The following is a 22,508-nucleotide window of genomic DNA, read 5'->3' on the forward strand; positions in this document are numbered from 1 at the left end:
CATGGAGTTGCTTGGGGTCAACACAAGTCACCCTCTTAGCTTCATGCCTTAGAATTCTCAACTGGCTGTTTTCCTACCACCTGAGAAGCTAAATTTCTCAATTACAAAAATCTCATGTATTATTATTGTTAAAAGAGAAGTATTTGCACCTCATGTATATCTCATTTACAGTTTGACCTTGGGATATCGAGTTGTTTCATATTTAGGTATGAATACAGGTTTCTATTTTAAACATAGATTCTCACATGCTTCTTAATTATTCATGGATGACAAGTCATTACAGTAGTCCCCTCTAATTCACGGCTTTGCTTTCTGTGGTTTCAGTTACCTGAGGTCTGAAAATATTAAATGGAAAATTCCTATAACAATGCATAAGTTTTAGATTGCATACCATTCAGTGTAGCATGATGAAATCTCTTGCCAATCCATTCCATCCACCTGGGATGTGAATCATCCCTCTGTCTGGTGTATTCACACCATATGTGCTAGCCGTCTCTGTTATCAGATCAGCTGTTGTGGAATCAGTGCTAGTGTTCAGGTAACTCTTATTTAATAATTGCCTCAAAGTGCATTGTGCTGTGCCTAATTTATAAAATAAACGGTATCATAGGTATGTATGTATACGAAAAACAGTATATGCAGGGTTGGGTACTATCCACAGTTTCAGGCATCTGGGGATATATTCCAAGACTTTAACAAGCTTGAACTTAGAAAAGAAAGCTCGTCTGAGAGAGGAAGCAGCTATGAAGGCCAAAACAGAGTAGCAGAGGTATCCGTGTTTGCTGGATTTTGAAAATCCAGGAATTATGTTGCAACGAGCCTGTATTAAAAAGGATGTGGTATGAGGATCCATTTCATAAAGCATGGAATATATCCCCAGAGGGTAAGGGATGACTACTACATACAGCCACACCAACATGCTGATTCTCAGTTATGAGAGATTAAAAATACATGCAGCTGGGCACTTTTTTCCCAAATAAAAATACCCAGTAAAATGTAACATACTACCTATAGCTTGATAATCTATCTGAGGATGTTTATGATGTCTGTCCATATACTTTATTTTAATTTGGCCTTAGCTTCTTTGTAGGTATCAAGTTATCACTTGCAAATTTATTATCAAAAAGCATAGTTTCTTGTACATTTTAGAAAATTAGTTTCTCTTACTTTGAGACACCTACACCAATGTTTTAAATATGGATACATTTTAATGCGGAACTTCTTTTAAAAATAAGTAATCCACTTCATAGAGCAATACAACAAAAATGTGTTGTATCTTGGAGATTTACATTATAAACGTAGTAACATTGATGAGCTTTAATTTAATGAAACCTTTTTTTTTTTTTTTTGAGACAGTCTTGCTCTGGCACCCAGGCTAGAGTGCAGGGCATGATCTCAGCTCACTGCAACCTCCGTCTCTTGGGTTCAAGCGATTCTTGTGTCTCAGCCTCTTCCATAGCTGGCATTAGAGGTGTGCACCACCACATCCGGCTAATTTTTGTATTTTTCATAGAGACGGGGGTCTCACCATGTTGGCCAGGCTGGTCTCAAACTCTGACCTCAGGTGATCCGCCTCCCTCAGCCTCCCAAAGTGCTGGGATTACAGGCATGAGCCGTGGTGCCTGGCCAAACGTTCTTATTACAAATATTTCATTAAACTGAAGCTCACAACTGTTACTATGCATCAGGAATTTACACAGTCATTTCTCCTGTGTCATTCTCCTATTTGATAACGTATAGTGACTATCTCTTTATGGGTTATATACCAGTTTCTTGGCCAGAATTCAAGATCTGCCCCTAATTAACCCTACTTCTCCCAATACCCTCACATACCAGCCTTATAGCACTCATCCCCTACTAGTAACTCTGATATCTCATATTCCTCAGAATGTATCAAGAAAACAAAATTTAATGAGCACTACTCTAAGGTACCATAAACTACAAAATAGGACAGTTTTGCCCTTGTTGCTTTCAGTTAAATGTACTATTTTTTGCTTAATTTCTAGTTTTTTTTTTTTGCATGTTTATCATGTCTCCATAGGTAAAGTGGGCAGAAATATTTTTCTACTTTATATTTCCTGTAAGTGCTATTTGAATACAGTTAATATATGAGGTTACGGTTACTTTTTAATCATCATGATAGTTTTGGGAATTTATTACTAAAATTTATCAAAGCAGGCAAGGAATGAAGTTGTATCCTTCACTGTCATTCAAACATTACTTGAGTCCCTTTACTATACAAAAATGCCAAAGAATACAATACAGAGACATACTTCCTGATTCCACAGAACTCATAATCTGGAAACACAGCCCATGAAAGCATTTCAATACAAACTGGTAAATAATAGGGACAGGAAAACCTAACTCAGCTGTCAGCTGTGATTACAGGCAGGCAGGCAGTGGATGGTTCCATCAGTGATTTCTTTTTTTGAGTCTCCCTCTGTCGCCCAGGTTGAAGTGCAATGGCGCTATCTCGGCTCACTGCAACTTCCGTCTCCCTGCAAGCTCCGCCTCCCGGGCTCAGGCCATTCTCCTGCCTCAGCCTCCCGAGTAGCTGGGACTACAGGCACCTGCAACCATGCCCAGCTAATTTTTTGTATTTTTTAGTAGAGACGGGGTTTAACCCTGTTAGCCAGGACGGTCTTGATCTCCTGACCTCGTGATCCGGCTGCCTCGGCCTCACAAAGTGCTGGGATTACAGGCATGAGCCACCGCGCCCGGCCCCATCAGTGATTTCTGAACTGAGTTTGAAGCATGGGCAGGAATTAGTAGGTCAGACACATAACCAAGAAGAGCAGTCTTCATCAGACATTTAGCTTGCCTGAAAATCACAAGCACAATCTAAAAAGGTAGTGAAAGGTCCTTCAGAAACACCATTTATAATGTTCTGGTTTTTTTCTTGAAAAAAACTAAAAATTTTTAGACTCTTAGAATGAACCTAACCTTGGCGTGTTTTTCCGGTTTTTATTCTATGGACCATTTCATATCTCATCACACAGGATATTACCAAAAGTGTGCAGGTAGCATCTGGCATGTCTTTCCAATCCTCCACCACCGTCCCAGGCTTATGCACTTGTTCATCTGAACTCCCAAACCAGAAACCCTGGAAGTATTCTAAATTCCCTTGCTCCCCTCTTTTAATCAATCATCCTGTCCTGTCAATTTCCAAATATTTCTCAAATACACTGATCCTCTAGGATAGTCACTGAGAGGAATGGGAAATTGTCCAGTGATAGACAAATGAAATTAATAATAGGTCTCAAGATTAGAAGTCAGTTTTTAAAGAAGACATACAAGTGGCCAACAAACACACACAAAATATGCTCAACATCACTAATCATCAGAGGAATGCAAAATATAACCACAATAAGATACTCTCTTAAACCAGTTAGAATGGCTATTATTAAAAAGTCAAAAAATTGCTGGGTACAGTGGCTTGTGCCTGTATCCCAGCATTTTGGGAGGCCGAGGCAGGTGGATCAAATGAGGCCAGGAGTTCGAGACCAGCCTCAAACATGGTGAAACCCTGTCTCTACTAAAAATACAAACATTAGCCAGGCATGGTGGCACACCTGTAATCCTAGCTACTTGGGAAGTTGAGACATGAGAATTGCTTGAACCCAGGAGGCAGAGGTTGCAGTGAGCCCAGATGGTGCCACTGCAATCCAGCCTGGGTAACAGAGTGAGACTCTGTCTCAAAAAGTCATGGCAAGGATGCAGAGTAAAGGCAGAGCTTATACACTTGGGAGGAATGTACATTTGTACAACCTCTATAGAAAACAGTATGGAGATTTTCAACTAAAATAAAACTACCATTCGATCCAGCAATCCCATTAGTAGGTATCTATCCAAAGGAAATTATATTTAAAAATCACTGGCACTCATAGGTTTATCGCAGCACTATTCGTAATAGCAAAGTTATGGAACGACCCTAAGTGTCCATCAAGAGATGACTGGATAAAGAAAATGTGGTGTGTATACTTATATACATACACACACGCACATACACACCACGGAATACTACTCAACCATAAAAAAAGAATGAAATCTTGTCTTTTGCAACAACATGGATGCACCTGGAGGCCATTAAGTGAAATAATAATAAAGTCAAAAACCACATGTTCTCATAAGTGGGAGATAAACAATATGTACACATGGACATGGAGAGCAGAATCATAGACACTAGAGACTTCAAAGGTGGGAGGGGGGTGAGAGATGGGAAAGTATTTACTGGGTACAATGTATACTATTTGGGTGAGGGTATACTAAGCCCAGATTTCACCACTACGCAATATATCCCTGTAAAAAAAGTTTCATGGGTATAAATCTATAAAGATTACAAAAAGTTTCTCAAAAAAGATTGGTAGTCAGAAGCTCTGAGTTCTAGATGTGCTTTTTCAACTATCTCATTTTGTAAATGTAGTATATGAATCTCAAAATTTAACAATCGATAATTTAAAAAATACAAAACTGCCAAAATTAAAAGAAACCATCTTTTTAAATATCTAAGTTTTTTGGCCAACTTGGCTCTACTACTTGATTTCCAAAAGGATTAGTGGTTACTTATCCAAAGTTTAATTGTTTTGTCATTTTCTAACGCTGCTGATGCGATGAGGTTTTCTGTAGGATGACAAGCTGCTGAGATCACGACATCTGTATGGCCTTGTAATTTCTGTACAATCTCTTTAGTCTGAAGGTTCCAAATGTAAACCAGGTTATCCTCGGAACCAGACACAATCCACTTTCCACCAGTAACTGAAAAATTGGCAAATATGCAATATTTCTCATTCTTATGACCGGTGTATGTTTTCAGGCACCTGCCTCTGCTATAATCCCATAGTTTAAGAGTGTTGTCCAAAGTTGCAGTGAGAATATATTTACCATTTGGAGAAAATCTTACAAAAGAGACAGGAGGGTTATCATCATCAACGAGCGTTTTTAAACACTGACCTGATGCAGCATCCCAGATTCTACAGAGGCCATCATAGCTACCTGACACTATCAAGGACCCACTACAATTAAAATGAACAGCAGAAACTGGATCAGAATGAGCAGACAAAGTCTTGAGACACTTTCCTGTTTTCACCTCCCATATTTTCACAGTCTCATCAAAAGATCCTGAGATTATAAGGTTGGATGGCGGATTGAAGTTACAACAAAAGACATAATTACTGTGCCCCTTCAGTGTTTTCAAACATTTTCCAGATCTCACATCCCATAATTTTAGAGTTTTATCATCTGAGGCAGAAACAAGACGACTGGAATCTGATGACCAGGCAACATCCGATATTTCCAAATTATGACCATAGAGTGTTTTCTCATATTTTCCATCATATGCTCCCCAAATTATGATTAGCCTATCAGCAGAAGAACTTGCTAGCCATTCTCCATTAGGACTAAACTTAACTGATGACACTGCTTCCGTGTGTCCCACGAGAGTACATCTGAGAGCATAGTTTGGGTTTTCAGGCACTTCCTTGCTCTGACTGGCCGATGAGGAGAGGGCCAACTGTGCTCTGGCGTCTCCTGACTCCTTTGTTGCCATGGCTCTGAAGCTCCAAGTTAGCAGGTGTGCTAGGCGTCCAGCCCTGAACAAGGCAGTCCAGTACTTTGGCTTTCTTTCCAGCAAAATGAAGATAAACGCACTGGATTTAAAAAGTACGGTTCTGAAAGCTTAAAGTTTCTGGACAGTCTTTAAACTGTGAGATATACGGAATCAGCAGCACGGGTTGGACTTCAGTTTTTCATCGTTTTGTTAAGTACTTGAGAAATACTGTTACAAGGATCCTGTGCGCTGTCAGCAAGCAGGACACAAATGTTCGGCATTCTGTTAATATGTAAAGCCTTCAAAGCAGGGGTGACGCGAGGGGCTCTCTCTACAGAAAGCATTCTTTCACCACCGCCCCCCTCCCCAGGTCGAAATGTTTCAGAATGCTGAGCAACCCTATCAGTCAGACTAGGTAATTGAAGATGAATGAACCGCCACTTTTAGCGGATTTCAGAAGCTAAAAGCCCACGAAGCCACCGAAACTGGAAATTCTGGCCCGCCGGCTACCTTTTTCAGCACGTAACAGCAGGTGCGCAGAGCCGCGTCAATCGCCAACAAAGCCGGAAAAGCAGCCTGGCGCATGTGCAAAGGAAGTCCCTCCTACCACTACCGAGCCAAGGTGACCAATGGGAGACGGCCATCTGCGCCTGCGCAAAAAAGTTGCAGAAGTTCATTTCCGGTCCTTTTCGCCCCCGCCCTTCAAATGCGAAAGCCACTGCCCTGTTGGATGAGTGCAGTAGCTGGACGGGGTTTGTGCCAGACCTGACTGGCTACTGTGGGAAGCAGTGGATCGTCACTTCAAAGACCGTTTCTTTTTGGAAATTGTCACAGAGAAGGACTACATTTGCTTATGCCTACCTTAGCTGCAGGCGTAGGCCCACACTTGACGCATAAGATGCCTAAATGGCAGCTAACGTAGATCCACACGAACGCCGGAAACGGGGGAAGCTCCTGCTTTGCGTGGGTTCCGCTCCTTCCTGTTTGTTGTGGTGTGGAGCCTGGTGGCGTGTGTGGCGATAGTCACGGGGCGGGTGACAGTTTATACCAGATTGTAAAATTCCTGGTTTACGTTTCCCCTGCAAAAGTTTCGTAAAGGTTAAGAAACATGTCTTTTGGGGGCCTTTAAAAGCCGGTGTTTTGCTGGGAGTAACGAGCAGACGTTTTACCACCTACGGTTTAAGCTTCCACAGAGAAGTCGGGATCTCAAAGTTGCTTGAAACAGAAAAGGACAAAGAGGTTGGTGCAATAAGGTAATAGATGGGTAAGGTTACTCTTAAGGAGGCTTTAGAAGTTTTCCCCAGTTTTAGGAGATGATTAATGGTAATGAAAGTGTATAAAATATACATGCTATTGAAGTTACAACAGAAGACATAATTACTGTACCCCTTCAGTGTTTTGAAACATTTTCCAGATCTCATATCCCATAATTTTAGAGTTTTATCATCTGAGGCGGAAACAAGACGACTGGAATCTGATAACCAGACACTTTTAAACAATAGGTTTACCAAAAAACTGGAAGCCCTACTAGTTTCTCCAACCTGTAGTTGCTCAATAAAGAGTGCCCGAGGCCGAGCACTCACGCCTGTAATCCCAGCACTTTGGGAGGCCTAGTCCGGCGGGACACTTAAGGTCAGGTGTTCCAGACCAGCCTGGCCAACATGGCGCAACCATCTCTACTAAAAATACAAAAATTAGCTGGTCGTGATGGCGCACGCCTGTAGTCCCAGCTACTCAGGAGGCTGAGGTGGGAGAATCGCATGAACCAGGAGGTGGAGGCTGCAGTGAGCTGAGATCCCACTAATGCACTCCAGCCCCGGCGACAGAGTGAGACTCCGTCTGGGGAAAAAAAAAAGTGCCCAAGAGAAGCAGAAAAAGCGTGGCTTAAAAGATTTTACTGCTGGCCGGTCACGATGCAAATGTCTCATCAGCGTCAAGAATTTAAAAGCACTTGGAAACAAAGGGTCTCCTATTGTATACTTATTAGGGATAATTGAAAGTCTTTGCCTTTATAAGGCACAACAGGCACCCTTAGGTCACCTGTAATAAACCGACTGTAGTTAAAACATCGTTACTTTAAGACCCTACCAGTCTAGGGGGAAATTTAAACAAGAATGGACAAATACTTTAGTCTTAGCTAGTGCATATTAACTGTATAAACACAGTGAGGTAGTCCTCAGAATAAGAAGGACTCTAAAATGGTTTATTTCTATACATTAAATTACAACTGTTTTTTTAGCTATTAAGGTCTCCATGGACCTTCCCTTGTTAACACTTTTAGAACTTTTTTTTCCTTCAGCATTATCTTAAAGTTCAGTTCTAACTAAACCCTGCTGCTGCTTTTCTCTTCCCATTAGCCTGGATTAGTGATTTTGCTGAGAAGTTTAGAAACTGCACCAATTGAAAACATGGTGGCAGGCACCTGTAATCCCAGCTACTCGGGGGGCTGAGGCACAAGAATCGCTTGAACCCAGGAGGCAGAGGTTGCAGTGAGCCTAGATTAAGCCATCACACTCCAGCCTGAGGAACAAGAGCAAGACTTAATCTCAAAAACACAAAAAACAAACAACTTTGTAGAGACGGAGTTTCACTACATTGCCCGGGTTGGCCAAGCAGAATTTCTTACATGGTCTCATTAACAGTTTCTATTTCTGCTGCCCTTAATCTTTACCATCTACGTGATTTGGAAGTTTCCTCACTATAGAAATCAACTAGGTTTCTTTAAATTTCCCATAGACATCTTAGAAATAAAGTCTCTTAATATAGTTTAAAGGTGTGTTTCCCTTGCCCCTCAGTACTGTAAATATCTCAACAGATGTGTTGCCACAAATGGGGCAATTTCTTAATTTAAAAACATTTTTTTTTTTATGTGTGTTGGACCAAACTGTGGCGTGGTAGTGATTCCCACATTAAGGAATGTCTCAAACTTCCTTCATAGCAATTCTTGACTACCAAATCCAGTCTCAATATCAAGCATTAATAGAACTATGTATACACCTAGTTGCTTAAGACCATTAGCCAGTGTATGAAAATCTAGTTGGGCTAAATATGGAGTGGCCACATAACATTATCTAAACTGGGACATTTTTAAAAGTGAAAGGGGGCAGTAAAATAATTCACAGGTGTTAGTTGATCTCCAAATGTAAACTCTGGGGCTGTGCCCAGCAAACTACTACTTTTGACTTCCCAAGAGGACACTCTTCATAATCATAACTTAATCTTGCAACATTGCACACACTGGTAGTTTACACCTCAGCCTGAGCAGGTCTCTCTCAAACCTGGTCCCGTTCTCTCACCACCCACTATGGTCTTTTGGGTTTCTGTTTTCTCCTTATCCATCACTGTGTCTTAATGATGCCAGGCCCAAGTGGTGGGTAAAGCAGTGATCCTTATTGAGGACTCCCAGTGAACTCTATTGGCCTTCTGCAGGTTAAGTGGATATGAATGAAGAATTAAATGAGTAATTTTACTTTCTGCAAAAAGCAATCATAGAAATGATTTTATTAATTTAAAATGAGAGAAAACAACTCCTTCAAAATGCAAGTGAAATGGGGCAACAATCATTCAAGCTATCTTTAATAAACTTGTAAACCCAGTGTTTTTTTTTTGGAGGCTGGAGTGCACTGGCACAATCTCGGCTCACTGCAACCTCTACCTCCCAGATTCAAGCGATTCTCCTGCCTCAACCTCTTGAGTAGCTGGGATTGTGTGTGGCACGATGGCTAATTTTTATTTCTAGTACAGACGGGGTGTCGCCATGTTGGCCAGGCTGGCCTCGAACTCCTGACCTCAAGTGATTTGCCTGCCTTGGCTTCCCAAAGTGCTGGGATTACAGGCATGAGCCACCACGTCCAGCCATAAACCCAGTAACTTTGTACAATAGATACAACAATATAGTCTGCAGGAACTAAGGCTATGTTTTGCCTCAAATGTTGTTTTCAGAAAAAAATACTTGGTCAGTGGAATCTCTTCAACAAAATAGAAAGCAGCAGTCATGGAGTGAAGAAATAAATCATCTTTGTTTCTACTCATCTGTCACTTATGCCAATACAAGATGTAAAAAGGAAAAATCCGTTTAATAGCCTAAGGCAACCAGCAGCTTCCACACTGGTTGGATGGATACTAATAAATTTTTTTCTTTACTGTCAAATATACCCATCAGCTTTTCTAAAACACTTTATTTTTAAACACCAGACCTCTGTTATGACAATGTTTGATTTTGTAAACTTCAGGTCAAATCATGTCTTCTGAAAAGTAACTGCATATAAAACACGTTAAGACACTTGCTTAAGTGTTAATCCTGGTTTCAAGTAACAGCATAAAGGAATTCCTTTGAATTTTCTTTTGTAGTCAAGCACCCCTTACTAACATCACAAAGATGCATGCAATTCCTTCATTTAGTATTTATTGAATGTCTACTATGTGCAAGGCACTCACCCATGGCCTGACAGACCACATTCAAGTACAAAGAATCCTTAGAGCCATTCCAAATCTAAGTGTCAGAACACTTTGAAGCAGGATGTAGAGTGGTCAGAATGACTTGAGGTAAAGCTGAAATACTCAACAACCAGTACATTAAAAGGTGATTTTAATTTTTGACATTCCTTGGGATATTCCTTTAGAAAGAAGTAGACTGTATTAAATTCACATCCATGGCACTGCTTCCTGAGGCAGTAATTCTTCAAAGCCTTTCCTTCTGTGTCAGTACCTTCCACATTTGTGTGTTTGAATGGATCTGTCTGTTTAGCCATTATGTTACTAGACTTGAAATCATTTGCACAAAAACCAAAACCAAAAACAAAAAAATCCTGTTACCATACTTGTCTGGTGATACAGAATTTTAGCACCACACAAGAGGAAAGATGTTTGGCCTGAGAGGGCCTAAACTCCAGTCTGTGTAACCTAAAAGCAACTTAAGCCTGATTTCATCATTTTAAGGGTGCTGATGGTGAGGAAGAGTCAGGAAGAATGGTCCAACAAAAAAGGCTGGCCCGGCTATGGCTGCCAAGTCTAGTTCTGGGAGTTCCTGGGCACGGAACTATTGCGTGGCCACTGCTTTCTTCAAGACACAGAATTTGCAGGGCTCTTCCCCTCCCTTGGACAGCCATCTAAGTGTTGTAACCTTGGGGCAAAGTAATTTCTCTTAAGTCTTCACTTTGTCATCTATAATATAGTGATAATTATCAAAGAACATTTGGAAGATTAAGAGAAAAAAGGAAGGCCCTTAGCCAGGTATCTGGTGTACAACAGATGATCAAATAAAAACAAGTTACCTTAATTTGACCTATAGGGAAAACACTCTGCGACTTTGTTTACCCTTAGTTGAAAACAGAATGGAACACTACTTTTCTTTCTTCTTACCCCAAGTTCCAGATGTATTTTATGTCCAGTAGCAATTTGGTATTTTAAATGAGCATATAAATATTTGCTTTATCACATGTTCTGATGTCCTGGTATCCGTTGTTACAACCTGTATATAACCTGTAATCCCAAAGTGCTGGGATTACAGGCATGAGCCACCACGTCCAGCCATAAACCCAGTAATTTTGTACAATAGATAAAACATTTTATGGAATATTCTTGATGATAGCCAACTTACTGTAGGAGTCACATTTGACCTTTGATAATTTTTTTTAATTACTTTAACTTCTGATGACAGGAAAAGGTAGACCAAAATATTTCCCAACCTGGCAGATATATATTTAATCTGTTCACCTCACAACACAGAGAAATGGTCATATTAAGATGGATAAAAATTCAGATTTGAGACTTCCATGTATATAGGCATACCTGTCTGCAAATGCCACCATTTTGGAATGTAGGACTTAGCATACAGTGTGGAAGTTGAAAGCAAACAATGCCAGTTTCTAAAAGTGAATCCCTTTTCTTCACTGAACATCATCCTTAGACACCACAATTTCCAATATACTTAAAAACCATCAACCCCTAAAAAGTTATAATGATTTGCCTGTTGATACAAAATTTTTCACAAAACTAGCAAGAAAGAAAAACCCCTTGACTCCAGGATAACCTTTTCATAACGCATCCCCAAGCTAGGGGATTAAATCGCTGAAATGTTTATTTAGAACTAGAGAAGTAAATTCAAAGTTGCCTGTGGGTAGACGTACAACAGAAGATTTGGTTGACAAACTCTGGTTTATAAAATATACTTACATATTGTTTCTTAGGCAAAATTCGGCAGCAATCTGGAATAATTCAGATTTTTTAGGAGATAATTGCCAATCTTTTTATCTGTGACGATAATGCCGAAAATGACTGAACCAATAACCTTCCTCTGGCATATGGAAGAAACAATCCTAGGGCAACAGAGTTTTCAAAAGCAGAACTAACAAAGATAAGCGTTTAAAGTTGAACAATTAGTTACAGGAACATGAAAGAAAGTGTTCCACAGAGAACTCTGTCTCCTAAAATCTCTTTCTTCTATCATCTACCTTACCCAGAATTTCTCAATCCAACCACATCTACCTGCTGGTCCATCAGATACCAGATGCCTTTACATCAAAATTCTCTTAATAATTTTTTTCCCCCACCAAAGTTCTCATTACAAGTAATATAAATTGGAAGTTTGGAGGATGGGCGGGAATAAAAAGGAAAGGTAAAACAAAGCCACCTTCCCCAATCCATATATAAAACTACAAAAGAGTTTTCCTGTATTGAAATTAACATGTTTTTGTAATGAGCAACGCCTTAGTGGTAGGGTATTCAGTGAATTTAAGTTAACAGAATCTGAGAGGCAAAGAACTAAAAACAGGATTTACAGTTACCCCTTAAAATGTCATTTCTATTACCAAAAAGGCTGCTTCAGTACCAACAAGTTCCAACACATCTGAGTTATGCTATTTAACTTTTAGCCAATTCCAACTTTGATACTTTAAGAAAAAATCATTTTATTGTTTAAAAAAAAACCTTAGATCTTATAGTTCATGAACTTCTAGGACAAGATAAATTCCTCTGTTTTAGACACAAAATAGATCACGTCAGTTAAATAGACTTTGTTTTAATTCATTCACTGAAACATCTCGCAACTGCTAGCAAAAATTCCGAATGCACACTACTGTTCCTAATGTGGGGAGACAACTGTGTGCTTTGTATTTTTCCCACTCAAATTGGCGTATAAAATGAAATTATTTTAACTATCCAATGGAAAGTACATAATTTAAAACATCCTATAGAAATGACATGTTACTAGTAATTTACAATTTAAAAAAACAGCCACAAAAAAGTCAAAGCTAAAAACAAGATTTTTACTATGAATCAGTGCTTCTAGTATCCTTCTGAAAGAAGTTATATTTTAATGTGATGTAAAGGCAACATTGAAATTTCTTCTTTAAATTAACCACCTAATTTATCCCTAAAATTACAAAGAACCAAAGTCTTTTACAGGTCAAGTGCAGTAAACTAAAATGTTCTCTCAGCACAAAGCAGCACTAGAAAAAGTAACAGTTATAGATGGGAGTTGACTAGTTTTGCAGTGGCTGCTCCATCAATAACAGACATCAGACGGTATTCATCCCAGAGCACAGACACTACTACAGACTAGATGCGAAGAATGCGTCACACTCTTGGCTGATAAATGTCCTTTGTCTTTGACTCTTTCTAGTTTGAAGTGGATTTTTTAAAAGTTTAAATCAGGTCACATAAGTTGGCTGCTTAAATAACATCATGATGAGGTATGAAAGCTCTGAATATCCCTTACATTCAGCAGGATTTACCAGAGATGTATAATAGCTTGTCAGGGGCAACTTCCAAATAGTTTTTTACACTTTGGGGTTATAATGAATTCTAGAAGAGGACAAGTCTAAAAAGGTTTAAAAGGGTATGCTCTGAAACAGAGGTGAGCAACCTTTTCCTTCAGAATTCACTTGAACAGCACATCAACAAAAAAATCTTCTCTGGTAGTGTATCCCAACATTGAGTCAAGATGGCCAACTAGCACCGAGAAGTCGTATTGAACTCATTTGCAGTTCTCTTGGCAATTAAGCGTATTTTTTTCATTCCAGTCCAAGCACAAATGTGGATCACTGAACAGAGTACTGGAAGCGCCATTTGCAGGTACAGATTGCAGTCATCATTAAATGAGCCAGAAGGCAGATACTGTTTTTATTTTTGTGGGGGGGAAGGGGAAGCGGCACAGTACTAGCAGGAGATGAAATAAAATGATTAGGGAACAATGAGGTTGTAAGATCACTGTTCTTATTTGGGTTAAGCAGGTCATGTTGAGAAGATGGTTATTTTTTTCAGATAAGGACGCTACATTAAAGGAATTGTGTGCAGCATGAAAACATTAGAATCGAGCTGCACCTAAGAAAAAAATCCCAAAGTTACTTTCAAAAGTATGTGTTATCTGCCAGTCACAGAGGGGGAAAGCACCTGGGGTGAACTGCAATTTTTTAATGAGGACCTTGATCAGGACCACAAAGCCTGAAACATTTGTTTTAATGCAGAAACACAGCCTCTAGTTACACTGATTGCATTTGGGAAAATTGGAGGGTTTTTTCTTCCTTAGTTTTTTTTATTAAATTATAGGATATGGTTTTCGATTACTAAGTATTCGAAATCCTCATACCAGCAATAGAAATGAACCACTTCCAAATCCTAAGACACAAAAGACCAAAGAGAAGCAAAAGCAATACAAATTAATATGTGCCCCTCTCCTTTCTGCTCTAAGGAAATCTGCAAACCAGTATCACATTTAAGAGTCAAAGTGTTAATTCTTCAGCATTCCTGACAACTAGAAAGCACATTCACTGAAGGCTGAAGGTGAGGGAGTGGATGGTTTAACTTTAATATCTGAAGAATGGCGCCAATAGAGGAAAGAAAACCATCCAATCTCAGTAAGGATTAATGCAAATCTGGCTAGAAAAAGCCACCAGGTAATCCAAGGGTTCACTGTGGAAGAACTCATGAAAAGTACTCTGAAGTATACACAACAGGTCTAAACTTCTCCCTTGTCGTAAGTAGTTGTGTAAAATTCAAGATAAAGATTTAGTCTCATCTTTTAATGTCAGTTTTTTCCCCCATGTTAAAGGGAATGAGGAGGAGTCCTCTTTTATTCCCCCACAAGAAAAAGGGAGCCACATTAATACGTGTATATTCCCATAACTCTAATGTAAGTGCGGATCTCCAAAGCCTAGGGATTTTTCCATAAGAGTGGGCCGTTCTGGTTACCCTTTTATTAGAAGGGTATTCCACCACAGAGAGCCGGAGGTTTTCCAGATGTGTGTAAGAGAGCAGGTGCGCAAGGCAAGCAAATGAGCGCAAACAGTATTATGGAAAACATTTGAGAAGTTAGCTCCATGAGGACTGTGGGCTCCACAAGAGGACTTGACTGGGCAGCCTGGTCTGACACAGGAACGTGAAAGCAGAGTATTGCTTCAAAGCTGGAAACCTTCCATAGGAGCCTCACACTGTTGGAAGATGTACTGCTGCTGGTTAAGGTCAACCTGGGGTGCAATGCTGCTGTCTTCATCTTCGGTCCCGAAGTAATGCTCAATAAGATCAAAGGCCTTCTGGTAGATCTCCTGGTTTTCATGACTCTGTAAGAACTCAATTTTATCCAGACCTAAAATGGAGAATAAAGGAAAATCTTTATTGAAAACTTCAATACATATTGGAAATTCCATAACTATATGTTCCCAAACTATATTTTGTCATATATCTCTGTTCTTGATGTAAAGAAAGATTATTTGTATCTCATAAGTATTTTTTAATAGCACAGAAATGACTGCTGGGATTACACCTGAAAGCTAATATTATAAACTGACATCTTAAATACATATGCAAGCAACATCCAGTCTGCAGAAGCAGCAATTTCTCTGACAGTCCTCTTTTCATCCAGTGCCTAGCAGCAGTATTGTTTTTATTGAACTGTTTATGACCCAATTAATTCTTCGCCATAAATTTCTTCAACCAAAGCATCTTACCATAAGCTTCTTCAATCAAAGCACAGTAAGGGTTAATGCCAGTGCCATTCCTTTTGGCTTCCTGTTCTCCAAGCCTCAGGATATTTTCCAAGCCATTTAGGGCAACCTGTACAATCTTAGAGTCCATGACCGTGAGGAGATCACAGAGCGGCTTGATACAACCCAGTTCTACTAGGTACCTAAATACAAAGAATAATGTAGTCAAACAAAACTTTAAATTTTGTTAAACTTATGAAATTAGTGAACAAGTCATCCTCAACCTTACTGCAAAGACTTAAAAAAAAAAATAAATAAATAAAAATAAAAAGGCCGGGCGCGGTGGCTCAAGCCTGTAATCCCAGCACTTTGGGAGGCCGAGACGGGCGGATCACAAGGTCATGAGATCGAGACCATCCTGGCTAACACGGTAAAACCCCGTCTCTACTAAAAGATACAAAAAGCTAGCCGGGCGAGGTGGCGGGCGCCTGTAGTCCCAGCTACTCCGGAGGCTGAGGCAGGAGAATGGCATAAACCTGGGAGGCGGAGCTTGCAGTGAGCTAAGATCTGGCCACTGCACTCCAGCCTGGGAGACAGAGCCAGACTCCGTCTCAAAAAAAAAAAAAAAAAAAAAAAGGCACTCTTTCAACCATACAAGCTATACCTTTTCACAAAAACAAAACATCCTCTAAATAAATTATCCCAAACCAGTTCTCTGGCACCTTTCTCCATTCTTTTCCCTTCACAATTTATGCATTACAAAAACAGGAACACTCACCTATTAAAACTTTGAAATGAGCAACTCATCAAAATAGTATAGTTTTGAGCAATTTTATCTTTGTTTCCATAGAAAGCCACACCTCTCAAAACATGACACTCTTGGTGCTAAAAGCCAGCACAAGCCTGATAGGCCAAATCTTTCAAACATGATTCGAATTTTAGTAAAGTAAGTTGTGGGAAGAATAAACAAATGTCAGAGGATTCTAGAGCTAGTATTTTTCCTTTAATTCAAGCAGAATGTATAATCATATGTAATCAAGATTAATCATACTTGAACTGCAGAGACATGATTACATTCACAGTAAATAGTCATGTCATTTTTTATCATTCTGGTTTCTCAAGTTGAGTACAGAGAGGCAGGGATAATGAATCCAGTTGCATTCTGTGGATGGGTAAGGTCATTTTGAAACTTACTTCTAGTGCTAATCTATTTTTCTCTCACATGTTGCTTTTTTGTGTGGGGGAGGAAGAATTCAAAAATATATAAAAATAAATGTCTAGCCAAACAAAAAAAAAAGGAGAAAAGACAAAATTACTAATATCATGAAAGAGAATCATCACCTGATCTCATGGATAGTAAAAGAATAATAAAGGAATACTACAAACAACTCTATGCTCACACATTTGATCATTCAGATAATAAAATGAACAATTTCTTGAAAGACACAAACCACCAAAACTCAATCATGGAGAAATGAATGATGTGAACAGGCTTACATGTATTAAATAAATTGAATCATTAATTAATAACTTCCCAGAATAGAAAACACCAGGATGAGGGTTTCACTGGTGAATTCTGGCAAACATTTAAGGACAAAATGGTACTAGTATTCTACCATCTCTTCCAGAAAACAAACAGTGGGGATACTTCCTAACTCAATCTATGAGGCCAGCACTTCCCCAATACCAAAATTAAATAAATACATTATAAGAAAGGAAAATTAGACTAGTATGTCTCATGAACATGAATGCAAAAATCCTCAACAAAACATTATCAAATCAAATCCAAGAATGTGTATGAAGAATTATATACCAAGTGGATTTATTCCAAATATGCCAGGCTGATCCATCATTTTAAAAAAATGAATCAGTGTAATCAACTTATGATCACTTCAACAGATGCAAAAAAGCATTTAACAAAATCCAATACCCATTCATGATAAAAACTCAGCAAACAGGCCAGGCGTGGTGGCTCACGCCTGTAATCCCAACTCTTTGGGAGGCAGACGCAGGTGTATCACCTGAGATCAGGAGTTCGAGACTAGTCTGGTCCACATGATGAAACCCCGTCTCTACTAAAAACACAAAAATCAGCTACTTGGGAGGGTGAGGCAGAATCGCTTGAACCCAAGAGGCAGAGGTTGCAGTGAGCCGAGATCGTACCACTGCACTCCAGCCTGGGCGACAAAAGCAAAATTCAGTCTCAATAAATAAACAAACAAGCAAACATACAACCCAGCAAACAAATAGACAGAATTTCCTTATGTTAAGAGATTCTTTGATAGAATCTCAACAAAGAACATACAGTTAACATTATACTTAATGATGAGAAAGACTGGTAATAAAGCAAGGATGTATTCTCTCACCACTCCTATTCAACAATGCACTGGAAGTCCCACATAATGCAGTAAGAAAAGGGAATAAAAAGTATACAGATTAGGAAGGAAGAAATTAAGACTGTCTTTCTTTTCAGATGGTATCATTATGTAGAAGGCCCCAAATAATTTATTTAGAAGGTTGTACGATACAAGGTTAGTAACAATTCAATTACTATCCTATATTCCAGTAATTAACAATTGGAATTTGAAATTAAAAAGACAGTATCTCAATCCCAGCACTTTGGGAGGCCGAGCCAGGCGGATCTCAAGGTCAGGAGTTCAAGACCAGCCTGGCCAACATGGGGAATCCCTCTCTCTACTAAAAATACAAAAAAAAATTAGCTGGGCATGGTGGTGGGCGTCTGTAATCCCAGCTACTCAGGAAGCTGAGGCAGGAGAATCGCTTCAAACTGGAAGGCGGAGGTTGCAGTGAGTCAAGATCGTGCCACTGAACTCCAGCCTGGGAGAAAGAGCAAAACTCTGTCTCAAAAAAAAAAAAGACAGTATCTCATTTACATCAACATCAAAAAAGTGTAAATCTAATAAAATACGTACAACAGGGTATATATGAGGAAAACTACAAAACTGATGATCTAAACAAAAAAAAAAGGAGAAATATTCCATGCTCATGGACAAGAAGACTCAATATTGTTAAGATGGCAATTCTTCCCAACTTGATCTATGGATTCAATGTGATACTCCCAGACAAAACCCCAACAATAGATACCCACAAACTGATTCTAAAGTTTATATGGGAAGGCAAAAGGCCCAGAATAGTCAATACAATACTGAAGAACAAAGTTGGAGGAATGACATTATCAACTTACTATAATCTAATCAAGACAGTGTGGTATTGGTGAAAGGACAAACAAAAAACCAATGGAACAAAAGAGAGGGCCCAGAGATTCACAATACTTGAATGTCTGTTCCCCTGATGGTATCCTAGATGCCATTTAGGCTTTCTTTTCTTCTCTTTTCTCTTCCCTCCCTCCCTCCTTCTTCTCTTTTCTTTTGTTTCTTTTCCTTCCTTCCTCCCTCCCTCCCTCCCTTTCTTTCTCTCTCTCTCTCTTTCTTTCTTGTATGTCTGACTGGGTTATTTCAAAAGACCTATCTTTAAGTTTAATAATTCTTTCTTCTGCGTGATCTAATACACTGTTGAAGGTCTCAACTGCATTTTTATTTCACTAATTAAATTCTTTAGTGCTGGGAATCCTTTTGTATGTTATTATTGCTTTTTTAATTGTGTGGTGGTAGGATGGTAGGAGATGCTCCTAATAACTTTTGTTTTGTAAATATGTATTCTTTGATTTAACCCACCACCACTACTACTGCCATCATTCACGGATTCACCAAAAATTGGATGATAATTATACTTGTTTTTATTAATCTTTCTTACATTTATGTATAACTCACATCTGTTGCAATGTTTAATATTAGAAGGTTTGGGGGTCTATATTTTGAAGGTTGGTGATGTTTCCTTAACTGATTTATATTAATTAGCCTATGGTAAAATTGGTTTTGATATACAATGTTTCTCTTAAAGTCAAAGCTTCCTGGAACCTATCAATGACATTAAGTGAGGACTTCCTATACTGTACTACCAGAGTGTGTGTGTGTGTGTGTGTGTGTGTTTGGTTTCTCAGATAAACTGCAAATTCATGCACGCACACACAAAAAAAGAATAGAGGGCCCAGAAACACACCCACACAAAAACAGTCAACTGATCTTTAATAGAAGAGCAAAGGCAATTTAATGGAGAAGGGATTCCACCTTTTCAACAGTGCTAAAACAACTGAACATCCATACAGAAAAATAATGAAACTAGACACAGGCCTTACTTTGTGTTACTCGTGAGGTTAGACAGGCCAAGTCTTCCCAATACCCAAGACTGAGGCTTTCATCCCAGTATTCACCAATCAATTACTTAATCATCCTTGTGAAAGAATGACCTATATAGCAAGACTGACCCGCCACTTCTAAAAACACTGCATTCTCTCACTTTTCCTCATGCTATTCTCCCCTCCAAAACTGCCAAATCTCTATACAAATGTTAAGTTTCACTTCTTTGACGAATCTTTCTCTAATTTCAGTTAATAATCCTTATCTCTCATTAAGAACATGTGTTATATATGTTATTAACATTTGATTATATTCACCCTAAAATTCTAGGTATTTCCTAAAACATTCTATCTTTTGAGACAGAGTCATTCTGTCTCCCAGGGTGGAACGCTGTGGCACAATCTTGTCTCACTGCAACCAACGTCTGCCTCCTTTCACTTCAGCCTCCCAAGTACCTGGAACTACAGGAGAACACCAACACGCCCAGCTAATTTTTGTAGAGACAGGGTTTCTCCATGTTGGCTAGGCTGACCTAGCCTAGGTCTTGAACTCCTGACCTCAAGTGATTCGCCTGCCTTGCCCTCCCAAAGTGCTGGAATTACAGACGTGAGCCACCATGCCCGGTCAAGATACTTCCTAAAATATTCTAATTGTTTCTTGCATCGAAATCTGGTATCTGCAACAACAGTAAGCAGAAGCCAGATAGATGTCTTTTATAAGTGGTAAGGTCAGTTTGTTTTTGTAATTTGGACTGTAATATTTTTGTGACATTCTTTCAAGATAACTCTTCTTGTGGGGAAGAAGAAACTGCTAGGAGATTGATAATTTTATTATAAACAGCTATGCTGAATTTTACAAAGGGACAGTAGCAATTCTATGCTTCTCTAACAGAGCAAAATACTCCCAAATACTTTCTCATGAAAGATGGCCTAATAAAATATCTATGTTTATGGTTTATTTCTTCTTTTTTTTTTTTTTTTGAAGCGGAATGTCACTCTGTTGCCCAGGCTGGAGTGCAGTGGCATGCTCTCAGCTCACTGCAACCTCTGCCTCCCAGGTTCAAGAGATTCTCCAGTCTCAGCCCCGCAAGTAGCTGGGATTACGGGCGCATGCCACCATACCTGGCTAATTTTTGTACTTTTAGTAGAGACGGGGTTTCACCATGTTGGCCAGGCTGGTCTCAAATTCCTGACCTTGTGATCCACCTGCCTTGGCCTCCCAAAGTGGTGGGATTACAGGCGTGAGCCACCGCACCCAGTCTGATTTATTTCAATTAAGAAAATATATTTACTATAAAATACAGAGATAATAATTATAAATGTGAATCTGCACATAAAGCTTATTCAAATAACTATAGTACTTCATTATTTTTGCCATCTGGTGACAGCATAATTAAAATCATAGTACCCTAGAACCAGAATTTTGGAGGTTGGAAAAAACCTACAAGACAAATGCGCTATGTCTCCCTGAATAACTTGCCCATGATGAACTCTACCAAAATAGCTACTGCATGTGTTAATTTGTTTGTAATTTTATTATTTCAGGTACATATTTCTTATTTTCTCTACCTGATCAATTACTGCACTTTGTTACGACTATTTTTATTTTTTAATTCCAAATAGAATACTCAAAACTAGTATCTGATGAATGCCTACCTTCAGTCCACAAAGCAACAATATAAGTAGCAGCTATGTTTGTCTGATATTACATATGAGTAAGCAGTTAATGCTTTAGCACTCATTTGAAACCATCTTTCCCTAATTTTGGATTCCCCATAAAGAAAGTTAAGAAAGGCTGGGTCTAGGCTCCATTTTTCTCTTCATCATTACTTTTTTCCCTGTCTGAAATACTAGATGTCCTGAATTTTACATTTAATTATATGATGCTCCTTTGAAGAACTGATTCCCATCCATATTTATGTTTTCTTCCACTCATTAAGCTTATAAGCTGCTCATCGGGCATGATGGCTCACACCTGTAATCCCAGCACTTTGGGAGGCCGAGACAGGTGGATTGCCTCAACTCAGGAATTCAAGATAAGCCGCCTGGCCAACAGGGCAAAACTCCGTCTCTACTAAAAGTACAAAAATTAGCTGGGTGTGGTGGCGCACACCTGTAATCCCAGCTACTAGGGAGGCTGAGGCAGGAGAATCGCTTGAACCCGGGAGGTGGAGGTTGCAGTGAGTCGAGATTGTGCCACTGCACTCCAGCCTGGGCGACAGAGAGAGACTCCATCTCAATCAACCAACCAACCACTAAGCTGCTACCAAGGGAGCCATTTAAGTCTTGAGCTGCTACAGTTCTCTCCCTTTAACAAATGAATACCATAGTAGTTTAGAAGATACCTGCCTCTACTAAATTTGGCACTTTATTCTTAGACATACCACTCTTTCAATTCTGATCCAATTCTACTATTAAGACATCTAAACTAATAAGGGCAAGAGTAAGTTACTAAACTTGGGCTCTAGGTTCTACAAGTAAACCTACACTACCCAAGGTATTTCTAACAAGTAGCTCCAGAGTAGGTTGAAGCAAGGATTTCTATTGCCTCAAGCCTCAACTATGCCTTACTTCTTATATCCCAGGATTACTTTTCAGCAAAAAGAAATGGGAGAGATATAAAGAATTAAATATACATCTAATTATGACAGCAAGGACAATTTCCTAAGGACTGGAACTAAACATTCTTACTTAGTAAGATCATCTCTCACCTACCTTTCCCCTCAAATGCAGCTAATCTTTTACTCTAGGTAATATGTGGGAGGTTGTAAAGTGATAGACACAATAATTTTTCTTTAACTTACAATATGCTGCCTGATTGGTACTT

General features: G+C 39.2%; 2 protein-coding genes across 5 annotated transcripts in view; both read right to left on the bottom strand.

Moving 5' to 3' along the window:
- Positions 1-4,034: 4,034 nt before the first annotated feature.
- WDR5B (WD repeat domain 5B) lies at positions 4,035-6,137 on the bottom strand. The gene has a single exon (XM_010370534.2). The coding sequence runs from the start codon at positions 5,543-5,545 to the stop codon at positions 4,553-4,555; it is 993 nt and encodes a 330-aa protein (XP_010368836.1). The 5' UTR covers positions 5,546-6,137; the 3' UTR covers positions 4,035-4,552.
- Positions 6,138-10,115: 3,978 nt separating this feature from the next.
- KPNA1 (karyopherin subunit alpha 1) overlaps positions 10,116-22,508 on the bottom strand; it is a 98,148-nt gene continuing 85,755 nt past the window's right edge. For all 4 annotated transcript variants that reach the window (XM_030941990.1, XM_010370536.2, XM_030941993.1 and 1 more), the window contains 2 exons: positions 15,490-15,668; positions 10,116-15,128 (listed from right to left, as the gene is read on the bottom strand). In XM_030941990.1, the coding sequence (XP_030797850.1) occupies positions 14,941-15,128; positions 15,490-15,668 (367 nt within the window). In that variant the 3' untranslated portion in view covers positions 10,116-14,940. The remainder of the gene's footprint in view (positions 15,129-15,489; positions 15,669-22,508) is intronic.

This window comes from Rhinopithecus roxellana, chromosome 1 (assembly GCF_007565055.1).
Source record: "Rhinopithecus roxellana isolate Shanxi Qingling chromosome 1, ASM756505v1, whole genome shotgun sequence".
Lineage (NCBI taxonomy): Eukaryota > Metazoa > Chordata > Mammalia > Primates > Cercopithecidae > Rhinopithecus > Rhinopithecus roxellana.